The following is a 27765-nucleotide window of genomic DNA, read 5'->3' as shown; positions in this document are numbered from 1 at the left end:
TATGGAAGTCGGGAAGGGGTTAACTAAAGAAATAGTTTATAAGGCTGAAAAAAGACATCTGTCCATCCAGTATTACATATTTTGTTCAGAATCACAAAAGACCCTCTCTTCAGTCATGTTTATTATGTATGAGCTGTTAAAGATTATATCTATAATGATCAAAGATGTCTATACAATATGAAGCGACTGAAGCTTAGACTTTTATTCTGACCAAAGAGTGTATTTGATTAATTTTCATTTCACTTGCAAGAGTAATTTGTCCCAGTCACCCTCTGTTATACCTGTGGGTACTGTGGTCATTCCACTGAAAATAATAGCTCTTACATCCCATCCAGGTTTATCCCAAATGTGTTTAGCGATAGGGGTGTCCTTTTATTCCAGATATCACCAGTGGAAATGAGTGAAGTTTATAAAAAATTGATTTGGCAGCTTCATCGAAGTTTGACGAGAAATCTGATTTGTTCCTAATTCATTTGTGACAAATCGCTGTGTTAAAACCCCATTTAGCCTATCAATCAATGGGACCATTTTTAATGGGCACTTAGACAGAATTGCACATGTCTAACAGCTGTTAAAAACGGTAATACCCTAGTGCAATATGGCCTTTTGGATTTAAAAAAAATAAAAAAATCACTCACCTCATCCACTTACCCACGCAGAAGCGGTCGGCTTCCCTCTTGATTGAAAAAGACCTGCCGAAGGACCAGCGCTGAGTGTGATGATGTCACTGCGCACTCCCAGCATGATCACGTGATGACATTATCATGCTCAGCGCAGGTCCTTCGGCAGGTCTTTTTCAATCAATAGAGGAGCAGACTGCCTCTGTGCGAGCAAGTAGATTACGTGAGTGATTTTTTCCCCCCGTCAGTTTAGAAAAAATTATTTGTTACCAAGAACCACTAGAAAATTCGGCTTCGTTTAGAATAGAATTTTTTGGACTGAATTCCACTTTGGATGCTTCTCTTCACTCAACACTAATCCCCAGAGTGTTGACAAATTAATTTCTAGAATTTTGTTTTGGTTTTGCCCACGTAATCCAGTGGGCATCTGAATTTCCCCAGGTATTTGACTCCTTCAGATTTGCAGTTCATAAACTCTCTGATCAAATAACTTTTTCCTGTTGAACTACTATCAAATGTCTTGGAAGGAGAGATTTGATTACACACAGCATATGTGCCAAATTTAATCCCTTCAACTCCGGGCCTGTTTTCACCTTCCTGCCCAGGCCATTTTTTGCAAATCTGACATGTGTCACTTTATGTGGTAATAACTTTGGAACACTTTTACTTATCCAAGTCATTCTGAGTTTTCTCGTGCATTGTACTTCCTGATAGTCATAAACTTGAGTCAATATATTTCACCTTTACTTGTGAAAAAATCCCAAATTTACCAAAAATTCTGAAAAATTCCCAAATTTTCAAATTTCTATTTCTCTACTTTTATAATAGCTAGTAATACCTCATATAATAGTTATAACTTTACATTTTCCATATGTCTACTTCATGTTTAGATCATTTTGAAAATTACATTTTATTTTTGGGGGGACTTTAGAAGGCTTAGGAGTTTAGAAGCAAATCTTGAAATTTTTCAGAAAATTTCCAAAACCCACTTTTTAAGGACCAGTTCAGGTCTGAAGTTACTTTGTGAGGCTTACATAATAGAAACCACCCAAAAATTACCCCATTTTAGAACCTACACCCCTCAAGGTATACAAAACTGATTTTAAAAACGTTGTTAACCCTTTAGGTGTTCCAGCAGAATTAATGGAAAATGGAGATAAAATTTCAGAATTTCATTTTTCTGGCAGATTTTACATTTTAATCCATTTTTTCCAGAAGCAAAGCAAGGGTTAACAGCCAAATACAACTGCTGTATGGGCACACGGCAGGGTGCAGTAGGAAAGCAACGCCATATGGTTTTTGGAAGGCAGATTTAGCTGAACAGGTTTTTAGATGCTATGTTCCATTTAAGGCCCCCTGATGCACCCCTACAGTAGAAACTCAAAAAAGTTACCACATTTTGGAAACTACGGGATAAGGTGCCAGTTTTATTGGTACTATTTTGAGGTACATATGATTTTAAATTGCCCATTTTTATTTTTTATTTTTAACAACTTTCATCTGGCAGGTTAGATCATGCGCTATTTTTATAGAGCAGGTTTTTACAGACGCAATGATATCAAATATGTCTACTTTCTAAGGCTACTTTCACATTAGCGTTCGAGGCTCCGCTTGTGAGTTCCGTTTGAAGGGTCTCACAAGCGGCCCCAAACGGATCCATACAGCCCTAATGCATTCTGAGTGGATGCGGATCCGCTCAGAATGCATCAGTCTGGCAGCGTTTGGCCTCCGCTCCTCTGGCGGACACCTGAACGCTGCTTGCAGCGTTCGGGTGTCCGCCTGGCCGTGCGGAGGCAAACGGATCCGTCCAAACTTACAATGTAAGTCAATGGGGACGGATCCGTTTGAAGTTAACACAATATGGCTCAATTTTCAAATGGATCCGTCCCCATTGACTTTCAATGTAAAGTCTGGACGGATCCGTCTGAAGCTACTTTCACACTTATAATTTTTTCTAAAATATAATGCAGACGGATCCGTTCTGAACGAATCCCATCGTCTGCATTATATGAGCAGATCCGTCTGGGCAGACCCCAGATGGATACGCTCTGAACGCAAGTGTGACAGTAGCCTAAGATGTTTGTTTCAGTTTTACATAATAAAGCATTTTTGAAAACAAAAATTAGGTTTTTGTATCTCCATTTTCTGAACGCCCTTTTTTTTATATTTTACTGCCAATCGTCTTGTACAGGGGCTCGTTTTTTGCAGGAAGAGTTTACGTTTTTATTGGTACCATTTTTGGGTACATATGATTTTTTGATCATTCATTATTACACATTGTGGGGCAAGGTGACCAAAAAATTTGTTGTTTTGGCGCAGTTTTTATTTATTTATTTTTAAAGCGTTTACCTGAGGGATTAGGTTATGTGACTTTTTTTATAGAGCGGATTGTTACGAACATGGCAATACCTAATATGTCTTATTTTTCTTATTTATTCAAGTTTTACACAATAAAAGCATTTTTGAAACCAAAATAATAATATTTTAGTGTATCCATAGTCTGAGAGCCAAAGCTTTTTTATTTTTTGACCAATTCTCTTAGGTAGGGTCCAATTTTTTTGCGGGATGAGATAACGGTCTGATTGGTACTATTTTGGGGGTCATACGCCTTTTTGATCACTTGCTGTTGCAATTTATTTTTTATGGTGTTCACCTGAGTGGTTAGGTCATGTGATAGGTTAGGTCTGGTTGTTATGGATGTGGCGATACCTAATATGTATAGAGATGTCGGAAACATAACATTTTCTGTTCGCGAACGGCAAACGCAAATTTATGCAAATGTTCGCGAACAGGCAAACCGGGTGAACCGCCATTGACTTCAAAAGGCAGGCGAATTTTAAAACCCACAGTGACTCTTTCTAGCCACAGTAGTGATGGAAAAGTTGTTTAAAGGGGACTAACACCTGGACTGTGGCATGCCGGAGGGGGATCCATGGCAAAACTGCCATTGAAAATTACATAGTTGACACTGAGATGGATTTTAATCCATAAAGGGCATAAATCACCTAACAATCCCAAAATGTTTTGAACAACGTGGTTTAAAACATCCAGTGTGTGTATACGATCAGGTATGATGTTGTATCGATCAGGTAGTGTAAGGGTTAATGCACCGCAAACAACCGCAAACAACCGCAAACAGTCCATTTGCCCAACCGCAAACTCCCCATTTGCACAAGGTTGGATACCAAGCTAGCCATGTCCCGTTGATCTCATTGAAGGTTTCTTCTTCCACCCAGCCACGTACAACACCAAGGGTCCCCGAAAGGTGAATGATTTTTTTGATCATTCATTATTACACATTATGGGGCAAGGTGACCAAAAAATGTGTTGTTTTGGCGCAGTTTTTATTTATTTATTTTTACAGCGTTTACCTGAGGAATTAGGTTATGTGACTTTTTTATAGAGCGGATTGTTACGGACATGGCAATACCTAATATGTCTTATTTTTCTTATTTATTTAAGTTTACACAATAATAGCATTATTGAAACCAAAATAGTATTTTAATGTATCCATAGTCTGAGAGACAAAGCTTTTTTATTTTGACCAATTCTCTTAGGTATGTTTTTGTATCGATCAGGTAGTGTAAGGGTTAATGCACCGCAAACAACCGCAAACAGTCCATTTGCCCAACCGCAAACTCCCCATTTGCACAAGGTTGGATACCAAGCTAGCCATGTCCCGTTGATCTCATTGAAGGTTTCTTCCTCCACCCAGCCAGTAAAACACCAAGGGTCCCCGAAAGGTGAATTGAATTGATTTTTCAAACAGAGAGATGGTTAAAAAAACGCTGGCTCCCTCCACTTTGTTTGAATCCACGGTCACTGCGTCTGCGCCATGCAATTTACTGTCACACCCGTTATGAGTGGTATTTTCTGTAGTACTATTCTCATCAGTTTAATCCCTGTTACGTCCCCAATCTGGGGTCCATTTATTCAATAGATTTTTCGAATGGGGAGATGGTTAAAAAAACGCTGGCTCCCTCCCCTTTGCTTTAATCCACGGTCACTGCGTCTGCGCCGTGCAATTTACTATCACACCCGATATGAGTGCTATTTTCTGTAGTACTATTCTCATCAGTTTAATCCCTGTTACGTCCCATATCAGGGATTGCCTTTTGGGAAAAATTTAGGCCGGGTACCTTTGACTGCCTTCACAGTAACAGACCAAACTCTGATACACCAAACTGAATTGAATTTAGAAACCGGGAGATGGAAAAAGCAGTTTGGTCGGTCCTCTTACTCCCAAGTTGGGGCACTGCACGTGCACGGAGCAATGTGCTGTGACACCCTATATGAGTGGTGTCTTAACTAGTACTATTCCTATCAGTTTAATCCCTATCCAGGGACGTGTGTCAAATTGATTAACCATTGTCGAATTAACAAACCATTACGACATCCTGAAATAATTTTGTTCTGAGCTCTGTACTTGCTTTGTATTGAAATTAATGGGTATTTTTTTAATTGTCTGCATTATTTCTAATAAACTATTAAGAGACTTTATTATTATTTTTTTATTTTATGTATTAAAAACCCATACAACTTAAAAAAAAGAAAATGTTTTTTTCTATGAAAAATTATCCAGCCGATCGCTTTTGGTCTGATAATAATGAAGCAACGGCCTTATCATCTGGGGTGTGGTAACATTGCCAACACACTCATAGAGGTGATGATCGCTTCATTGTGATACGCAAGCCCCTTCACCACAACAAGGTACCAATCACGAAGGGGAATTGACACATGTATGTGCCCTTTTTTTGTTTTGTTTTTGCAGCCACAGTGCAGCACTAGAGGCCAGAAAAATTTGGCATGTACACATACCTGAAAAATCAGGTATTGTTGCAGCCGCTGCTGTAGCAGCGGCCGGAAAAGTTGATGTTTTCCAGGCAGAAAGGTGACTAAAACATTGCGACCTGAACCCTAGTTGGTGGCGGAGAATTCACAAAAGTAATCCGGTATGCAGACATTAAATACAGCAGCGTGGGGACCATTTTGAGGCCAAGGCATGTCATCAGGCCTTTTGTTAGTCAAACGTATCCCCCACTGTCAGTCACTTCGGGATCCATGCCTCATTCATCTTAATGAAGGAGAGGTAATCAACACTTTTTTGACCGAGGCGACTTCTTTTGTCAGTGACAATGCCTCCTGCTGCAGTGAAGGTCCTTTCTGACAGGACACTTGAAGCGGGGCAGGCCAGAAGTTCTATCGCAAACTGGGATAGTTCAGGCCACAGGTCAAGCCTGCACACCCAGTAGTCAAGGGGTTCATTGCTCCTCAGAGTGTCGACATCTACAGTTAAGGCGAGGTAGTCTGCTACCTGTCGGTCGAGTCGTTCTCTAAGACTGGATCCTGAAGGGCTGTGGCGATGTGTAGGACTGAAAAAACTTTGCATGTCCTCCATCAACAACACATCTGTAAAGTGTCCTGTCCTTGCCGCCGTGGTCGTGGTAGGAGGAGGAGTACTTTCACCTCTTCCCCTGTTAGATTCCCGTTGTGCTGTGACATCCCCCTTATAAGCTGTGTAAAGCATATTTTTTAGTTTGGTTTTGAACTGCTGCATCCTTTCGGCAATTTGGTAACATTTCCGCCACTTTCTGCTTATACCGGGGATCTAGTAGCATGGCCACCCAGTACAAGTCGTTCTCCTTCATCCTTCTTATACGAGGGTCCCTCAACAGACATGACAGCATGAAAGACAACATTTGCACAAGGTTGTATGCCGAGCTACTCATTTCCCGTTCCTCATCCTCACTGATGTCATTGACGGTCTGTTCTTCCCCCCAACCACGTACAACACCACGGGTCCCAGATAGGTGACAACAACGAGCACCATGGGATGCCTGCTGTGGTTGGTCTTCCTCCTCCTCAAAGCCACATTCCTCCTCTGACTCCTCTTCCTCATACTCCTCTTCCAGCGTTGCCGCAGGTCCGGCAAGCGATGATGACAAGGCTGTTTCTGGTGGTGGTGGTGACCACAACTCTTCCTCTTCACGCTCATCTACAGCCTGATCCAGCACTCTTCGCAGGGCACGCTCCAGGAAGAAAACAAATGGGATGAGGTCGCTGATGGTGCCTTCGGTGCAAATGACTAGGTTTGTCACCTCCTCAAAAGGACGCATGAGCCTACAGGCATTGTGCAGGAGCGTCCAGTAACGTGGCAAAAAAAATCCCAGCTCTGCAGAGGCTGTCCTAGCACCCCTGTCATACAAATACTCGTTGACGGCTTTTTCTTGTTGGAGCAGGCGGCCGAACATTAGGAGTGTTGAATTCCAACGTGTCGGGCTGTCGCAAATCAAGAGCCTCACTGGCATGTTGTTTCGGCGCTGAATGTCTGAAAAGTGCGCCATGGCCGTGTAGGAATGCCACACACCTTCCTGGCCTGCTTGAGGACATCCTGTAAGCCTGGGTACATAGACATAAAGCGTTGTACGATGAGATTCAACACATGTGCCATGCACGGCATATGTGACAACTTGCCCAAATTCAATGCCGCCAACAAATTGCTTCCATTGTCACACACCACTTTGCCGATCTCCAGTTGGTGCGGGGTCAGCCACTGATCCACCTGTGCGTTCAGGGCAGACAGGAGTGCTGGTCCGGTGTGGCTCTCTGTTTTTAGACAAGTCAACCCCAAGACAGCGTGACACTGTCGTATCCGGGATGTGGAATAGCCCCTGGGGAGCTGGGGGGATTCAGTTGATGTGCAGCCAGACGCCGCAGCAGAAGAGGACTCAGCCGAGGAGGTTATGGAAGAGGATGGAGTAGGAGGAGTAGAGGAGGTGGCAGTAGGCCTGCCTGCAAGTCCTGGCGGTCTCACCAACGCCGCTGCAGAGCCACGCATTCCATGCTTGGCAGCCGTCAGCAGGTTGACCCAATGCGCAGTGTAGGTGATATATCTGCCCTGACCGTGCTTTGCAGACCAGGTATCAGTGGTCAGATGGACCCTTGCCCCAACACTGTATGCCAGAGATGCCATGACTTCCTTTTCAATCACTGAGTAGAGGTTTGGGATTGCCTTATTTGAAAAAAAAATTCGTCCGGGTACCTTCCACTGTGGTGTCCCAATAGCGACAAATTTTTTGAAGGCCTCAGACTCCACCAGCTGGTATGGTAAAAGCTGGCGGGCTAAGAGTTCCGTCAAACCAGCTGTCAGACGCCGGGTAAGGGGGTGACTCTGTGACATTGGCTTCTTACGCTCAAACATTTCCTTTACAGACACCTGACTGTGGGCAGATGAGATAGAATTGCTGAAGGTGAGAGGCGGAGTGGCTGGTGGTTGAGAGGGGGCAAGGAGGACAGCAGTGGTTGACGTGGCTGAAGATGCTGGACCAGGAGGAGGATAGTGGCTTTGAGCTTGTGTGCTGCTTCTACTCATCATAATGTGTTGATCCCATAGGCGTTTGTGATGTGCGATCATGTGCCTTCGCAATGCAGTTGTACCTAGGTGGGTGTTGGATTTCCCACGACTCAGTTTCTTTTGGCACAGGTTTCAAATGGCATCGCTGTTGTCAGAGGCAGACACACAAAAAAAATGCCACACTGCTGAGCTTTGCAATGACAGCATTCTGGTGGTGGCAACAGCATGCGTTGATTGGCGTGCTGTCTGGCTCACCCAGGGTGCCGATACATGCTGTCTCACTGTGCCACTAGCTCCTTGCGACGACCTCCCCCTGCTTCCAACTTGTCTCCTTCTTCTCTCTGTCTCCCCTTCTGAACTTTCCCCCTCTTCTTCTTCTCTTCGAACAGGCACCCATGTGGCATCCACGGCCACATCGTCATCATCAACCACTTCACTTGTATCTGACACCTCAGCAAAGGAAGCAGCAGCGGGTACAACATCATCATCATACTGTACGTCCATGTGTCTAATGCTGCCTGACTGAGACATATCTCTGTATCTACATCCTCTGGCAATAATGGTTGCTCACCACTAATTTCATCCTACTGATGTGTAAATAACTCCTCTGAGGGATCAAGTGAAGCGGCTGTGGTGGTAGTGGTGGTGGTGGCGGCGGGTGGGAGAGTGGTAACTTGAGAGCAGGTGACAAAAGCTGAGCTAGAGGAGGATGGTGCGTCAAGGTTCTTAGCGGAAGCTGTTGAAGACTGGGTGTCCTGTGTAAGCCAGTCAACTATTTTCTCTGAATTTTTTGGGTTCTGAACACTGGGCATTATTCCAGGGCCAGTGGAAATCACAGCACCACGACCACGATGGCCTGCCTCTGCCTGTCATTTTTTTTTTAGATAAGTGGTACTATGCATGCAAGGTACTTTGCCACCCTATATAAGTGGTGGGCAGTGGGCACAGTACAGTCTGTGTGGGCCTGACACACACGGGCTTGCAAATGTGATTATATCACAGAAACATTTTTAATAGATTTTTTTTTATTTTCAAGGTATTTGAGTGAATGACACCCTGTAACGGTATTAGCGGAGGCCTGGCCAGTGGCCACAGTACAGTCTGTGTGGGCCTGACACACATGGGCTTGCAAATGTGATTACATCACAGAAAACATTTTTATAGATTTTTTTTTTATCTGCAAGGTATTTGAGTGAATGACACCCTGTAACGGTATGAGTGGAGGCCTAGCCCACAGTATAGTCTGTGTAGGCCTGACACACACGGGCTTGCAAATGTGATTATATCACAGAAAAATGTTAAATAGATTTTTTTTTATCTGCAAGGTATTTGAGTGAATTACACCCTGTAACGGTATGAGTGGAGGCCTAGCCACTAGCAAGTGGCCACAGTACAGTCTGTATGGGCCTGACACACACGGGCTTGCAAATGTGATTATATCACAGAAAAATGTCAAATATAATTTTTTTTATTTGCAAGGTATTTGAGTGAATGACACCCTGTAACGGTATGAGTGGAGGCCTAGCCACTAGCAAGTGGCCACAGTACAGTCTGTATGGGCCTGACACACACGGGCTTGCAAATGTGATTATATCACAGAAAAATGTCAAATATAATTTTTTTTATTTGCAAGGTATTTGAGTGAATGACACCCTGTAACGGTATGAGTGGAGGCCTAGCCACTAGCCAGTGGCCACAGTACAGTCTGTGTGGGCCTGACACACCCGGGCTTGCAAATGTGATTATATCACAGAAAAAATATTAAATAGAATTTTTTTTATCTGCAAGGTATTTTCTGTCACATCCTGTATGAGAGGCTGCAGGCTCAGTCACAGACAGCACATGCACACCGCATGTGCTGTCTGTGACTGAGCCTGCAGCCTCTCACACACGGGCAGCCAGGCAACTGCAATATATGTATATAAATATATATATAAAAAAAAGCACACTGCTGTACCAGCCCTGAAAAGGGCTTTTTGGGGTGCTGTCAGAACCCTGTCTATACAGCGGATGAGTCTGTGGACACAGAACAATGCCCTAGCTAACGCTTTCCCTATTGAATCAGCAGCAGCAGTACTCTCCCTCCTCTCACTGAGAATGCAGCTTCTGAATGAATCTAAAATGGATGCTGTCCAGGAGGTGGGAGGGTCTGGGAGGGAGGGTCTGCTGCTGATTGGCTGGAATGTGTCTGCTGACTGTAAGGTACAGGGTCAAAGTTTACTCAATTATGATGTATAGGGGGTGGACCGAACATCGCACATGTTCGCCCGCCGCGGCGAACGCGAACAAGCTATGTTCGCCAGGAACTTTTCGCCGGTGAATAGTTCGGGCCATCACTACTCATTATTTACTTCTAGAAGACAATTGTATATACATATAGTACAGTTAGATTTGATGTAGCAGTAGATAGGAAGCACTAGTGATACAAAAATAATAATGCCCATATTTATTGATTTGCCACTGATGCCCTCTGACCAGTTCTTTTACCAGAGAGGACAAAATGGGTACCAAGTTGAGATATTTCAAGGCACCAACCAAAAACTAGAAATATAGATATAGTGGCCAACATTACCACTACATATTCTGATGCTTCTTGCATCGATGACCAGCTACAGGTGTAATATAAATACTGGAAACAAAGGCATAGGAGAAAAAAATAACCCAGGCAAACTTAAATAATTTGTCAAATGAAGCACGTAAACATTAGTCTCTCATTCAAACCATCGGGGGACTGGGACCAAAAGCGATATATCCATTCAGATTCCTTCTGAAGCATCTTTTGGTCCAATTCTCCTTTCCTAGGGGGGAATGGTATTATTCCAAGTGCTGCAAACTTAACCACTTCCCATCTGGGCCATTTGCCCCCTTCCTGACCAGGCCTAATTTTGCAAAACTGATATATCTCACTTTATGTGGTAATAACTTTGGAACGCCTTTATTTATCCAAGTCATTCAGAGATTGTTTTCTCGTGACACATTGTACTTCATGATAGTCATAAATTTGAGTCAAAATATTTCACCTTTATTTATGAAAAAATCAAAAATTTACCCAAAAATTTAAAAAATTTGCAATTTTCAAAATATCAATTTCTCTGCTTTTAAAACAGAAAGTGATACCTCATAAAATATTTATTACTTAACATTCCCCATATGTCTACTTTATGTTGGCATCATTTTGGAAATGTCATTTTATTTTTTTAGGACGTTAGAAGGCTTAGAAGTTTAGAAGCAATTCTTCAAATTCTTAAGAAAATTGCCAAAACCCACTTTTTAAGGACCAGTTCAGGTTTGAAGTCACTTTGTGGGGCCTACATAGTGGATCCCCCCATAAATGACCCCATTGTAGAAACTACACCCCTCAAGGTATTCAAAACCGATTTTACAAACTTTGTTAACCCTTTAGGCGTTCCACAAGAATTAAAGGAAAATGGAGATCAAATTGTTAAATTTCACTTTTTGGGCAGATTTTCCATTTTAATCAAATTTTTTCTTTAACACATCGATGGTTAACAGCCAAACAAAACTCAATATTTATTACCCATATTCTGCGGTTTACAGAAACACCCAACATGTGGTCATAAACTGCTGTATGGGCACACGGCAGGGCGCAGAAGAAAAGGAAATCCACATGGTTTTTAGATGCCATGTCCTATTTGAAGCCCCCTGATGCACCCTTACAGTAGAAACTCCCAAGAAGTGACCCCATTTTGGAAACTAGGGGATGCCAGTTTTATTAGTACTATTTTTGGGTACATATGATTTTTTGATCATTCATTATAACACTTTATGGGGCAAGGTGACCAAAAAATTGGTTGTTTTAGCACAGTTTCTATTTATTTATTTTTACAGCGTTCACCTGAGGGGTTCAGTCACGTGGCGATACCTAATATGTATACTTTTTCTCTTTTATTAAAGTTTTACACAATAATAGCATTTTTGAAACAAAAAAATTATGTTTTAATGTGTCCATGTTCTGAGCGCTATAGTTTATTTTATTTTTTTAGAGATTTTCTTATGTAGGGGCTAATTTTTTGTGGGATGAGGTGACGGTTTTATTAGTACCATTTTGTGGGACATACGCGTTTTTGATCACTTGGTGTTGCACCTTTTGTGATGTAAGGTGACAAAAATAGCTTGTTTTGACACATTTATTTTTATTTTTTTCCGGTGTTCACCCGAGGGGTTAGGTCATGTGATATTTTTATAGAGCTGTTTTTTACGGACACGGCAATACCAAATATGTCTATTTTATTTAATTTTTTCTATTTTTAACATTTTTTTTATTCCTTACTTGGGGACTTTTTTTTTTTTTACATGTGAAACTTTTTTTATTTTATTTTTTCAACCCTTTATTTTTTATTTTTTATTGTACACTTTTCGTCCCCCATAAGGTCATACAAGATCTCTGGGGGACATTTACTTCACTTTTTCTTTTTTTTTTTCACTGTTGATTTTTCCTGTAACTGGGGCTGACATAGTAGCCCCAGTTACAGGAGAAATGCACCCCCCAGAGAGGCTGTACAGCGATATACTGTGCTGTACAGCCTCAGTGCAGGGCTGATCATGGTCTATGATAGACCTGACAGCTCCTACACTCTCCGGTCCCGGCGGTCACATGACCGCCGGGCCGGAACAGGAAGCGCATAGCACTTCCTGCTCTGCATACACAGCGCTCGGTGAGCGCTGTGTATGCAGCGATCCAGAAGGCAGGGAGACCTGGGCACTGTCCCTGCCTTCTCTCTGGGTTGCCCTGCTGTCACTTTTAAAACGTCCATTCAGAAATAGAAATTCACCCATAGGACGTTTATATCCTATGGGCGGACGGAAAGTGGTTAAGAGCATGAGGATCACCGTTCTGAAAGTCAACTATGTGATTAGCTACCGGTGTGTTGTTTTTCTTATTAATATTGTTGACATGTTTGCAGATCCTGCGTCTAAGTACTCTGAAGGTCTTAATTGTAATTTCAATAGTCCACTGGCGCTGATGCTTCCTATATTTTGTGCTGCAGTACCGCAACAGTACAGCAATACCTGCTGCTAAAAATACCTCACTGTAAAACAACTCTATTCAGGATACTGCAAACTACCTTCCCCACTATCCTCCCTGGTTCCCCTGCTTGAGAAGGACCACAGGTGCATGCCAATATATAAACCAAGAGTACCTTGCTATTAAACCTTCCTCAGTGGTGTCTGCTTTTCCTCTATTGCAGGCATGACATTAATACGGGGCGTGCTCCAGTAGAAAGATACCAGACCCGCTACACCCTGAACTCAAGCCTGCAATAGAGGAAAATCAGAGACCATGGAGGAAAGTTCAATAGCAAGGTAATCATAGTTTATATATTGGCACGCACCTGTGGTCCTTCTCAAGCAGAAGGGGAACCAGGGAGGATAGCAGGGAAGGTAGCACCCGGTATCTCTGACGCTGGGTTCAGACCTGAGCGTACTGAACGTATGCTCTGTATGCGCGATTGTACGGGCGTTTGCAATCGCGCATACAGAGACAAGCGACCGCGCATTGTCGCTCGTTCCCGCTGAAGTCTATGTACGGGAACGTGAGACAAGACGCCCCAAAGAAGCTCCTGTACTTCTTGGGGCATCGGGCGTTTTACAGCTCAGGTGAGAACCATTCCCATAGGGAATCATTGGTTCTTGCCTGTTGAGCGTTTTACAGTGCGTAGGAACGCGCTGTAAAACGCTCAGGTCTGAACCCAGCCTGAAGGTCTTGCCAATATAATCCTTAGAGCATGTACATTGGCAAATATACACCACGCCTTTACTTTTGCAATCAATGAAATCTTTGATAACATAATTAAGTTTAGTCATGGAACAAGTTATTATTTTGGAAGTACATACAAAACTGCATGCTTTGCAGGATCCACAGTGAAATATGCCACATGGTTTTCTATGCAACCAAGTACCTTCCCTTTTTGGGCCGGTATAATGACTGTGAACCAAACGGTATTGCAGACTTCTGCCTTTTCGATAAGTGATCTTAGTGTAAGATCTTAGTAAGATCTGGGTCCATAGATAGTATTGGCCAATATTTGTTTAAAAACCCTCTAATCTTTTTATTAGCTATATCGTAAGTGGATATCAGGCGAATAAGATCCTTATCTTTCTGATCAGTAGTCCTGGGGATGAGGAGATCACTTCTCTGTCGTATCTGTGCTTGTTTGAAAGCACCCCTCAGAATAGATTGGGAATAACCCCTTTGTAGAAGTCTGTTATATAGTTTTTTGGATTCTAGATAGAAATTCTCACTATGGGAGCAGTTTCTGCACATCTGCAGATACTGCCCCTTTGGTATACCTCTTTTCAAAGTAGGTGGCAGTAGGTTTACGAATTACGGAACTAACTAGCCTGTCTTCTTGTTTTTCAATTACCATGTCAAGAAAGGTTATGCATTTCATTTGTACCTCATACATAAAAGAAAGTTCAATCTCGTTGTCATTAAGAGTCTCAATCAATCTATGAAAATCATCTTTACTCCCCTTCCAGATAAGGAAAATTTTATCTATTGCTTTCGGTCCCAGTCCTCTGGCAGTTTGAATGATAGACTAATGTTCATGTGCTTTATTTGACAAATTATTTGAGTTTCGGATGTCTGGCCTATCAACTTTCGATGTAATTGTCAGCTCAAAACCATTGTAAATTACGGGTAACGGGAAATCAGTGTTTGATTCCGGAGAGGGAGCCTGTGAAACGGCTACCACATCCAAAGAAAGGCAAGCGGGTGGTGCCCAAATCACACACTCCCGACTCGTGGAGGTAGTGACGATAAATAACAATAAAAGACTTATAAGATGCCCTGTTGGAATGAGTAATAAAAAATTACAGGGAATGTCACTGCGGTATTTTGGATGAGGAAACGTTATACCGGAGAGGTCTTCTTGCCGCTTTGTTGACTCTAAATAACTTCTGCCTGATCGCAAGTCCCCGCGACGTCCACAATCCATTTGGATATCTTCCCTATCAACTTTTGATGTTCTTTTATGCGCTTAATACCACTTGTAACGGGAAAGCATTGTTCTATTTCGGAGAGGGAGCCTGAGTTGTGGGCTTGCAGGTGAGCTGACCCTGTAAAACATTATATGCGAGTGCCTGCGGGTGAGCTGATCCTGTAAAACTATATATGCGAGGGCCTGCAGCTAAGCTGACCCTATAAAATATTCTATGCAAGGGCCTGCATGTGAGCTAACCCTGTAAAAGATTTGAGTTGCAGGCCTGCATGTGAGCTGATGCAATAAAAGATTTGCGTTGCAGGCCTGCAGCTCAGCTGACCCTGTAAAAGATTTGAGTTGCGGGCCTGCAGGTGAGCTGACCCAGTAAAAGATTTTAGGCGCGGGCCTGCTGGTGAGCTGAGGTTGAACCGACAAACCCAAATTGATTTTGATGGCTGCATTTATCTGCAGGTGACCGTCATACAGCTCTACAGATTTGTTTGCATCTTTCTCAACAATCTGTGGCCTCAGTCTTTTATCCAGACTCAGTCATTGTGCCACTATGTGGCTGCCTCATGCTGCCATCTCCACACCATGTCACCTTGCCACTCATTTTTATCACCATGCTGCTTAAAAGGCATTAAACTGATCACCAGGCCCACAATTTAATTAAGGTTTTGGAATCAGTAAGCCTAACTTGCTTTTGTGGGCTGCATCAGTGGCGTAGCTAGAAATGACTGGTCCCCACAGCAAATTTTTGAATGGGGCTCCATCCCACAGTAATTTTTTAGCAACCCCTTCCTTTCATGCCGCCCTCTTTCCTGTGGCTAGTAAAGATCACCCTCTCAGACCTGGGCCGGCAGCTGTTCTATCCATTTAATACACTATACTGTCACTGTATATAATTTCATTGTGTAATACTGTTAAGCGGGCCCTGACCAAATCCTTTAGTCCTCCTGGATGGGCCCCTTCTGGGTCAGGGCCCAAAAGCTGCAGCTTCCCCTGCTTCCCCTATAGCTACACCTCTGGTCTGCATTAATCTGCAGGTGACCGTCACACAACTCCACAGATTTCTTTTCATCTGCATCTTTCTAAACAATCTGTGGCCTTAGTCTTTTATCCAGACTCAGTCATTGTGCCACTATGTGGCCTCCTCATGCTGCCATCTCCAGACCATGTCACCTTGCCAATCATTTTTATCACCATGCTGCTGCTGAGGCTGCTTAAAAGGCCTTAAACTGATCACCAGGCCCACAATCTAATTAAGGTTTTACGCACAAAACCAAAGTAAAAAAATCATTGATTGATTGAAAACATTTCCTGTATATTATTTACTTGTATATAAAGTGCAAGTGCTGCCAAAAATTACAAGGAAGAGGCACTCCGATACAACCTGTATATCACATAAAGGAGGGCCTCATTCACATTGAGTTGCCGGCCTGCAGATGAGCTGACCCTGTAAAAGATTTGAGTTGAGGGCATGTTGGTGAGCGGACCCTCTAAAAAATTATATGTGAGGGCCTGCTGGAGGGAGGACCCTGTACAGCCATTATCAGGCAACCATGCCTGGTTCTAGGTTGAGTGGCGAAAGCCACAGCTTAGTCTGGTCTCTTATCCCCTTCCACAGCTCTGCGGCGGTGTACTGTTTGTCACCTAGGCAGATCAGCTTTAGCACAGCCTGTTGCCGCTTCCGCACTGCAGTGCTACACTGCTTCCAGCTACCGACTGATGCTTGACTGGTGCTGCACGAGGATACTTCAGAGGTGGAAGTGGAGGAGGAGGCAGAGGAGGAGAAGTGGGGGTTGGAGCCACTAACGTAGGTGGTGGCAGAAACCCTGATGGAATTGTGGCCCGCAATCCTTGGCGTCGGTAGCACCGGTGCTATACCAGGGTACGAGTCGCTCCCGGCCTCCACAACATTCACCCAGTGTGCCGTCAGGGAAATGTAGCATCCCTGGCCGAAAGCACTTGTCCATGTGTCCATGGTTAAGTGGACCTTCCCAGTATCTGCGTTGGTCAGGGCACATGTAATGTTAAGGGACACATGTTGGTGTAAGGCTGGCATGGCACACATTGAAAAATAGTGGCGGCTAGGGATTGCAACATCAGGCCTAAATAGTAACATTTCCAGGGCCAGTAATTCGGAAAGCTGCGCATTTAGTGCTATGGCCTGTGGGTGGGTGGCTGGGTATTTGTGTTTGCGTTCAAATGCCTTGTGTTATGACATCTGGACTCTGCGCTGGGACAGGCTGGTGGATGTGGTCACTGATGGTGCTTGCAAAGGTCCAGGTGCAGGGCGGGGGCATCCGGGCCTACATCTTGGAAAGGGGATTGGCCAGCACGTAACACAGGGGAAGAGAAGCAGTGGTGTGACCCGCATACACAGATTGTGGACCCAGACGTTCGGCCCACCTATTAGGGTGCTTTGATGACATGTGGCAGATCATGCTGCTGGTGGTGAGGTTGCTAGTGTTCACGCCCCGGCTCATTTTGGTGTGGGACAGGTTGCAAACTACTATTCTTTTGTTGTCCGCACTTTCCTCAAAAAAGAGCCATACTGCCAAAAACCGACCCTTTGGCAAGAGAGATTTACGCAAAGAGGTGCTCTGTGGAACAGTTGCAGGCCTGTTTGGTGGTGCCCAGCTTGTACCTTTTGCCACCCCACTGCCTCTTCCAGACTGTTGCAGTGCTGCAGATCCCTCCCCCTCTGTACTGCTCTTCTCTCTTGTTGCCACCTTCCCAGGTTGGGTCAGTGACCTCGTTGTCCAGCACCTCCTCTTTCACTTCCTCACTCTGATCATCCTCCTGATTTGTTGACCTAACCACAGCTTCAGTGATTGACAACTGTGTGTCATCCTCTTCCTCAACCTCTTGAGACAGTAATTGCGGTTGAGTCATTGGCAACAGTGTCTCATCATCATCCACCTCATTAAACACTAATTGCCATTCCCCAGCATCATATTCTTATGACTCTGGATGCTCAAGAGGTTGGGAATTGGGGCACAAGATCTCAGGTCCCTTGCGTGCTTGGCGAGAGGGCCAAATCAATTAATGGCGATGCAAGAGGTCCTCGGAATATCCAAGTGTGGGATCACTTGTTTGGCCAGTTTACAAATGGTGGGAGGAAAGAGAATCATGGTGAGTATTGTGTGGACCAGACTCCTGGCTGCTGAGACTGGACTTGGTGGAAGACAGGGTGGTGCTTAACTGACTGGAAGCACTATCTGCTGCAATCCAACCGACCACCTGCTCGCACTGGGCTGACTTCAAGAGTGGTCTCCTGTGCCGCCCTGCAAACTTGGACATGAAGCTAGGTATCTTGGATGATTGTCTTTCTTGTGCTCTGGCAGCAGGCACAGTTTCAATGCACCCAGGGGCCACAGCCTCTGCGTGCACCATCAGCATCACGGCCACTTCCCCATCCCTTAATGCTCGCCTTCTTCATATTGCCTTCTTCGTCAACATGGCTACTGTCTTTACAGTGATAGCAGTACTTACCTGCATGAGTGTGGGGCACAAGATCTCAGGTCCCTCTTCAAGCGTGCTTGGCGAGAGGGCCAAATCAATTAATGGAGATGCAAGAGGTCCTTGGAATATCCGAGTGTGGGATCGCTTGTTTGGCCAGATTATAAATGGTGGGAGGAAGGAGGATCAGGGTGAGGATTGTGTGGACCAGACTCCTGGCTGCTGAGACTGGACTTGGTGGAAGACAGGGTGGTGCTTAACTGACTAGAAGCACTATCTTCTGCAATCCAACCGACCACCTGCTCGCACTGGGCTGACTTCAAGAGTGGTCTCCTGTGCCGTCCTGCAAACTCGGACATGAAGCTAGGTATCTTGGATGATTGTCTTTCTTGTGCTCTGGCAGCAGGCACAGTTTCAATGCACCCAGGGGCCACAGCCTCTGCGTGCACCATCAGCATCACGGCCACTTCCCCATCCTTTAATGCTCGCCTTCTTCATATTAAATGTTATATGTTATAAGGGACCGTTTAAAAGAAAAATGTGGATAAATTATGGAAAAAATATAATTGTTTTCGCTAATATTTTTCCCAATTTCTGGGCCTGACACACACACTATTGCAGCACAGATGTGACAATTCACTGCAGACACCGTTTATAGGCAAAGTGTGGATAAATTATGGAAAAAATATATTTGTTGTCAGTAATATTTTCCCCAATATCTGGCCCTGACACACAGAAGGTATTGCAGCACAGATGTCACAAGTCACTGCAGACACCCTCTATCGAAAAAGTATTGCAAAATATGGAAAAAAAAATATTGCTAGCTATATTATATTGCTGCCAGCCTGCCACCACACACAATAGGTCCTTAAAAGGACTTTTGGGTCTTTGAAACGTTTTTCTATTGAATATATTGCGATCACACGCCCTACACTATCTGTCCCATCCTAAGCGCAGCTCTCCCTGACTCACAATGAGCCGAACCTGCGTCATCGGGTGCTATGCCAACATGGCTACTGTCATTACAGTGATAGCAGTACTTACCTGCACGTTTATTTGCTGCTTAGCAGCTGTGAAACATACGGGGAGGAGACTCGAGCATGGCGCTTGTGCACATGTGTTACTCGGCCGAGTACCGACATGTGCCGAGCATAGCGATGCTCAAGCTGAACAGGTATTCTGCCGAACATGCTCGCTCAACACTAGAAGTAAAACATGCGTTCCACGGCTGCGGTCCACTGGACCAGAAAATACTACTCCGGCGGGCAGAAACTCCATGCGGTGCTAGGGTGCTAGCATTTAAGCCTTAGTGCTGGCGTTGGTCCACTACTACACCGTTCTGTATCAGCAGAGGAGCATGCCAGCCCCCTGTCTGCCAATGTAAGTATTTATTCGTCATACTGACCATATATCACAGTTATTGTAAGCAAACACAAGCATTTATAGCATTTGTCTGTATTTTCCTACAGGGATCTTTGTCTTTGCTGAGCATCTTTTGGCCACACCTGGGCAGACATTCTTGAATTGTCATACCGGGGTAAAAGTACCCAAATATCATTTTAAGCTCCTCACATCTAACTATTTCCTATATTTGGATATATATTCTTTATCCTTTATTACCCCCTGATGAAACTCATTGGGGTGCAGGGATCATTATGCTACCTTATACGTCCACTACAGGGTGTTTATAGGGTGGCTCAGGTTAGGAACGAGGTCAGGGAGCCCCTACCTTCTGGGGGTATACCTGGGCTGAGGGCTCCTCTGACCTATAATTGATATCTGATGTTATGTTATACCATATAGGACTTTTTTGGTATTATATATTTTTTTTCTTTTTCTAATGTGTTTCTAGAGCTTGATTACATATATTTTCAAAATTATCTTTAATAAAGGTTTGTTTTTAGGGATCTCGCACATTTAGAGATATACATATATTCATTTGTCAGGATAGTAGTACTTGTAATTACACCGCCCTTCTGAGACAACAGACAGTGTAATGAACAAGAAGCAGTGCTCGCATGGAGCCTCCTCTTCAAAGAGCTGATAGGTGGGGGTGTCAGGTGTCGGACCCCCGCCGATCGGATATTAGTGACCTATCCTGATGATCAATATACATGGCCTGCACAACTCTATTAAAGGTGTGGCTAGTTACCTGCAATGTGAATGCTGTTTTGCAGTTTTTAAACACCTTTGTTGAACATGCACTGATGCACAAAGTGAAGCAACATGTACGAATTCCATATAATGTGCAATGCGTGGTTCTAAATTATATTAGTAGGTTAATTTGTTCTATTGACACTTTAATATTGATTTTGAGATGCATGTTTTTGGCAAGACTTGATTGCAAGAGCCTGGATAGCCAAAGAATTTCCAAATAAATTAGGGATTATAAGAAAATATTATATAAAAGCAGGAATAATATAAAACACTGGTTTGATATTTGGTCATGCTGGGACAATATTTAGATATTGCAAGGAATGGGACCTATTCATAGTTTAGTCTTCTTTTATTTTTTTCTTTATTCCTTCCCTCCCTCTCCCTCTTTCGGCAGGACAAAAAAATAAGAATAAGGCTACTTTCACATCTGCGTTTTCCTTTCCAGTTTTGAGATCTGGCAGACGATCTCAAAACCGGAGGAAAACGCTTCAGTTTTGTCCCTATTTTCAACAAACTGGAATGGAGTGCACAAGAATGTATTCCGTTCCAATCTGTTGTGTTCCCATGCCAGACACAAAACCACTGAAATCAACGTTTGTGTGTGGCATGGGAAACTGAACATGCCAGATATGGCACCAAAAACCATGTAAGTCAATGGTGCCAGATCCATTCTGACCGGTTGAAGACAGTTTTATTATTCAAATGGATGTGTTTTGCTGTGATCCCATGCCGGATCTCAAAACCAGACAGCAAAAACGCAGATGTGAAAGTAGCCTAAATTGAGCTGCAAGGCATTATGGGCAATCTAATTTTCTTTGTATTCTTATATGTATGGCAGACACCATATTCGTGCAGGACAAATCCAACTTCAGATTAATTAGAAACTAGAATCTTTGGGAAAATCATAACAAATTTGATTAGTGCAGAATCGGTTTACTCATGTGGCCTGTCATTTTTGAACTATAGGGGGAGATTTACCATCTCCCGATGGCCACTGCAACAAATTTAACTTCTTTTATGCCAGTTTTCTGGCTTAACAGAAGCCAGAGATCTATGGTAGCTCAGAGCTACTGTACATTTCTGTGTAGGTGCACAGACTGCCAGAGGATGTCCCTTATTTATGACAAGGGATGTGCCCCATCATAAATGTGACACATCCTCTGACAGTGCAGGGAATATGCAGACCAGTGCAAAAAGTGATGGTCTTGATAAATCTCTATGATAGAACCAAAAATACATACAGTTTGCAAATGACAGGTGTCATTTAAATTGATCCTGTTAATTTTGTTTCATTGCAGGTGTAATGATGGCTTCTGAAGGAACCAAAGAGGTGAGCAACAGAATATTAAACTGATGTATACTATTTGTTTTACAGTTTTTCCATTGAAAATGTTTTCTCTGCTCATTGCTGACAAGAAGATGGTAATTTCTAGCTGGAGTTTAATTATTATGACCAGAGGCGTAGCTAAAAGCCCATGGACCCTGATGCAAGCGTTCAACTTGGGCCCCCTTCCCTCAGTGCTTTGTGGCTTGGGGCAGAGCAGCACAGCTTTCCTTCTACCTGAGGCAAAAATTGAAATGACACACCCCCCATGCCAAATTCTTGACCCGTCCCTCCAGCCAGAAGTGTAATTTGAACATTCTGGGCCCCAGTGCAAAATATATGACAGAGCCCTCCCAGCATGCACTTTCAGTGGCGTAGCGTGGGTTGCAAGCACCTGGGGCAAGCCATGTATTGCACCCCCCAACCTGTGGACACGCCCCTTTTTACAGATAATGTAGTAGTCCTATGTAACACCACAGATAATACAGTGATAACTCTCTGAGTACAGATAATGTAGTAGATGGGTGTGAGGCCCCAGAATTCAGAACACGCACAGAGTGATCTGAAGTCTGGGGCCAGGATGCAGCAGGGTGGGCCAAATTCTCAATCCACCCCCCAACCCTACCGTGAAACAAATATCTATTTGGACATTACATACATCACTACAATATATACAGTATAATACAGCACCACATACCTCAACCATCCAGTGACATCTCCTGTGATGTAGACTGTCCTCAACGTCTTCATTCGGAGATAAGACCGCCATGATGCCTTCTTTCAGCTGCGTCTTATTTCTGCAGAGTTTTATTATTACTATTTATTATTATTATATATAATGGCCCCCTCTGTATAATATAAATTGGCCCCTCTGTATAATGTATAATGGCCCCTCTGTAATATTAGGGTATATAATGGGCTATTATATATCCTAATAATACGGAGGGGGCCATTATATATTATAATAATACTGGGGGGGTCATTATATATAATAATTATACAGGGGGGCCATTTTATTTTATAATTATACAGGGGGTCCATTATATATAATTATACAGGGGACCATTATATATAATACAGAGGGACCATTATATTTTATAATTATACAGGGGGGCCATTATATATAATAATTATACAAGGTGGGGCATTATATATTATAAAGAGGGGCCATTATATATAATAATTATAATGGGAGCTATTATATATTATACAGAGCGGCCATTATATATAATAATTATACAGGGGGACCATTATATATTCTACAGAGGGACCATTATATATTATAATTATACAGAGGTGCCATTATTAATAGGCCCTCTGTATAATATGTAATGGCCCCTCTGTATAATATGTAATGGCCCCTCTGTATAATATATAATGGTCCCCCTGTATCATTATAATATATTAGTGGTGCCCAACCATTTTACGTCTGAGGGCCGCACTTGACATAGTATAAATTTCGCATGCCAGAACCAGGTAGCTTTGATGGAAATAAATACAAACACTGAGGGGGCACGTGTGAGCAGTACTACTGTGAAGGGCAAAAAATAATATCTGGGCATTTTTTATGTGAAGGGGGCACATCTGGGCATTTTTACTGTAAAGGGGGCACATCTGGGCATTACCCCTGTGAAGGGGGCACATCTGGGCATCACCCCTGTAAAGGGGGCACATCTGGGCATCACCCCTGTGAAGGGGGCACATCTGGGCATCACCCCTGTGAAGGGGGCACATCTGGGCATCACCCCTGTGAAGGGGGCACATCTGGGCATCACCCCTGTGAAGGGGGCACATCTGGGCATTACTACTGTGAAGGTGACACATCTCTGGACGTAGCAAGACTAAGGAGTTGAATGCAGGAAACTCTCTCTAGAAATGCCCTGTGGTGCAATATTATGAGTCCTCTCTCCCTCATCAATATTGCTAAGCGCGTTCGGAGCAGCAACCCAAGTGGCCCATATGGGCACCAGACATAGTGATCACATATTAAGAAATAGGCTCAGGTCCAATCACTTCCACCACTACCACACCTCGCCAGTCACACCCTTCATAGACCTCCTTCTCCCATCGGACTCATCCTCACCTTCTCCTTCCACATGCTCTGATGGCTTGCTGAGAGTCCAGTGGGGTCTGTACAGGCGGGTGGGTTCATTTCTTGCCCCCTCTGTGCACATATATGTCCATTTTGCACCCTCTGTGCATATATATATATATATATATACACACATATACACATTTTACCCCCTCTGTATATATTCCTATTTTTGGCCTCTCTTTATCTATATTCCATTTGTCCCCTGTGTACATATTCAATTCCCCCCCCCACTGTATATATTAAATTTTTTGCCCCTTCTGTATATATCTGGGTGTTTTTTTTTTGCCCCTTTATATTTCATGATTTTCCCTTCCTTCCTGTGTTCGGTGACACCCATGTGCCCTTATTAGGTAGGATAGTTCTTTCAGTTGGCTTCATATAGTATATGAAGTCAAAGAAACACTAAGGGGGTCAATTATTATACCGAAATATGCCTATATTACGTGTATTTCAGGCGCAGATGGGGGTGCAACAATTAGTTGTGCTATCTGCGACTTTTCCCCACTCAGGCCAGGTCTAAAATTGTGGGCATGGTGTGGGTGGGGAATAGGACGGGGCAGCATTTACCATTTTCTATGCCTGTTTTAGGCGTAGCAAATGGTTTAAATGTAAGACAGTTTGGAAGCTGTCCTACTTTTAGAACTGGTGCTGGATGCACCAAAGTTATGGAGTGGCCTGCGCCTCTTCATAACTTCGGCGGATACCCCGCCAGCTATGGGACTTTATTAAGACCGGCTTCTAAAATGCCAGTCTTAATAAATGTGCCCCTAAATTTTAAATTGGCAGCTGACAAAAAGAACTGCTATAATCATTAACACATATGGGATAAAAAAAAAAAAACAGCTATTTAATTCACATTATGATGAAAGACATGAGAAACTGAAACATGGCCTAGAAGGAGGGTGAAGACTTCCTGTTATGCACAATTTTTAGCTTCTGTAAAATGGGTTTGTTTCACATAAAAAACACACTGTTTATTTCTTACTGACAGGAGAACAATTAATTTGTCTTATGTTTATCCTTAAAGGGGTTGTCCGGGTTCAGAGCTGAACCCGGACAGCCCTCCAATTTCACCCCAGTAGCCCCCCTGACATGAGCATCGGAGAAGTTCATGCTCCAATGCTCTCCTTTGCCCTGCGCTAGATTTTGCAGGGCAAAGGCATTTTTTGGAGATCCGGTGACGTATCGGGGCTCTCCATGGGGGCTACCAGGAAGCCCGGTGACATCACCGGCACTGATGGGTGGGATTTAGCTTTGACCTAGCCAGTAAAACGGCTAGGGCTGAGCTAAAGCCCGTCCCTCAGTGCCGGTGACGTCACCGAAGACACTGCCGGGCGGAAGTTTAAGCAAAAGACGTTGAAAACAAAAGAGCCCATGCCCTGCTCGATTTAGCACAGGGCAAGGGAGCGCATCGGAGCATGAGATGCTCCGATGCTAGCCTCAGGGGGGCTGCCTGGGTGAAAATAAGGGTATGTGTTTTGTTGCAGATGTCACCCTTCCATTGAAAAGGTTGAGATCCGCAGCCAAATTTCACAAACATTATTGACATGCTATTAAATTTGACAATCAATTTCCACACTGGAAAAATCCACAAAGCGTACATAAGATTTGCTGGTATGGTAAGGGTGCCTTCACATCAAATCATATCAAATGTATAACCCATAGCATGGCTCTATTGGAAAAGACAATATTAGCTTTTAATTAGTGTAGATAAAATACAAGGCCCAAAACAAACTAAGCTCCTTTTTAAAATAAAAAATATATAAAAAAGAGGAATGGTATTCCCAGATCTAGTAGAATCTGGCTACCGTGTAAAATGAATACTGCAGGTGGGATCAGGAAGTGAAGATGAGTTTGACTTCCCATATCTTAAACATCCCACGGTGGGCACTTTTTATAGTTTGGGTATTAATAATTGGTTACAGTGGCTCTACCGCCCTAAATCCACAGAATAGGTGCACTCTCCGTGGCACCCCTCTGCCGATATAAAATAGCTATATAGGACAATAAATGGTATGGAGGGCACTCAAATATCCGTTGTTGCAAGGAAACATACAATATAGATATACCTGGAAATATTTATTCAATACATATTTACAATAAAATCTGAATACACTTGAAAAAATAAAAATACACAAATGTACAAATTATAAAAAAATATATATATAAAAAACAAATATATAGAAATATATAGAATGGGCATATGGATTATATCAATAATATCAATATGGGAAATATAATAAAATAAAGTTATAGAGAAAATGAATACACACCTCAATGTGTGTATACCATTCTTTAAAAAAACAAACAAACATGATTTGCAAGTATTTGTTTGTATCTTGTGGCATATATAGTTAAATCTGTGATTAAAACTAAATATCAAAACAATATATGGTTTATCATGGGTAGGAGAACAAATCAGCATTTTTTTAATATATAGGATAAGTATGAACAGTACCATATGTGACGGACTGAACCATCACTGGGGCTGCTGGAGAAGCCTGAGGGCCAGCCTCCTTCCTACAGATTATGGACCGAGAACTATGGAGACCCCCTCAGACCTTTTGGGGTTACAAGGAACTATGAACCCTGATTTATGTGTGTAATTTATATGCCACATATTTCCTATGGCCCATTAAAAAGGCATGGTGTGGATTCAGTTGTGGAAAGGAGGGATCGTTTACCTCCTCCTCCTGGCATTCCTGCGGGGTTGGTGGAGGATCCGTACCGGCCGTCCAGCATCCCGGTAGGCCTGGTGCACAGACTGGGGTCCCATCTGCACCATCGGAGTTAGGGGTGCCACCCCCCTGTGGTTGGGGAAACAGACTGATTGTCTCCTCTCCCTTCAAGGTACACTGCCGCTGTGGAATGGAGACGATGCTCTCCTCTCCCTGCAAAACATACTGCCACTGGAGAGCAGAACCGACTGACCCTACTCCCGGAAACTCCAGTTTCCGTTGGGGATCTGGGCTGACTGCCCAGCATCCCTGTAGGGCCGGTGGAGAGTCCACTGTTGTGGGGCTTACTGTCTCCCACTGGTATGTTAACCTGCCGCTGGGGAGAGGGGGTAACAAGCTCCTCTCCCATACATACTTCCAGCCGATGGGGAGGGCGACCGACCGTCTCCACCCCCAATACAGTGTCCTGCTGCTGGGGGACAGGACCGACTGTCTCTGCCCCCTGTAACTCAGCCTGCCACTGGGGAATGGAGACTGGGGTCCCAATTCCCTTCAGGACCGGTGGAGAGACCTCGGTCCCACCTCCACCGGCCACCTGGGGTTCTTCCCAGTAAACCTCCACAATATCCTCCCAGCTGAAGGGCTCTGGACCTGGGTCTGCCACCCAGCAATCCGGCAGTGTATATTGGGGCCGAATTGAGCTGAGGAAGTATTGGTAATCCTGCTCCCCAGCTCCCACTCCATTGTCACTAGAGATGCCAGGTCTTGTCTCACCTCTCTCGCTGTAGCCCAATCATGCATAGCTTCCCTGTAGTCATAGATATCCCAGAACCGGGACTCTCCAGCATCTCCGAACTCCGGTTCTGTGAAGGACTCAAAACAACAGGCCAGGGCCATCATAATCATCACCCTCGTGTCTGTCGTGCTCAGCCATCCAGGGGGAGTGCCGAATCACATACCACCAGAGTGCCTGGTAGGCGTTGTCTAGCCAAAGCTCCTTCCGTACCAGGCTCTTGAGTTCTGTCACCCACTCATCCAGGGGCTGTTCTCCCAGAAGGGGCATTCTCAGGGCCCTCACATCCTCAACTGCTGCTCCTCAGTGTGCAGACTCTCGCCCCGCCGACACTG

The 27765-nt window shown here is 43.8% G+C and overlaps 1 protein-coding gene across 4 annotated transcripts in view; it reads left to right on the top strand.

The window, feature by feature from the left end:
• IPCEF1 (interaction protein for cytohesin exchange factors 1) overlaps nucleotides 1-27765 on the top strand; it is a 493239-nt gene that overhangs the window by 128839 nt on the left and 336635 nt on the right. For 2 of the 4 annotated variants that reach the window (XR_006388642.1, XM_044289603.1), the window contains exons 1-2: nucleotides 13200-13299; nucleotides 21839-21870. Coding sequence is in view for 3 of the 4 variants with exons in the window: in XM_044289603.1 (XP_044145538.1) it covers nucleotides 21844-21870 (27 nt within the window). In the remaining variant the exon portion in view is untranslated. Of the gene's footprint in view, nucleotides 1-13199; nucleotides 13300-21838; nucleotides 21871-27765 lie in introns of those variants that run through there. The other 2 variants (XM_044289604.1, XM_044289605.1) reach the window with 1 other exon arrangement.

This window comes from Bufo gargarizans, chromosome 4, assembly GCF_014858855.1.
Source record: "Bufo gargarizans isolate SCDJY-AF-19 chromosome 4, ASM1485885v1, whole genome shotgun sequence".
NCBI classification, from domain to species: Eukaryota; Metazoa; Chordata; class Amphibia; order Anura; family Bufonidae; genus Bufo; species Bufo gargarizans.
The sequence above is the reverse complement of the archived record's forward strand: the minus strand, read 5'-3'. Positions and strand labels throughout refer to the sequence as shown.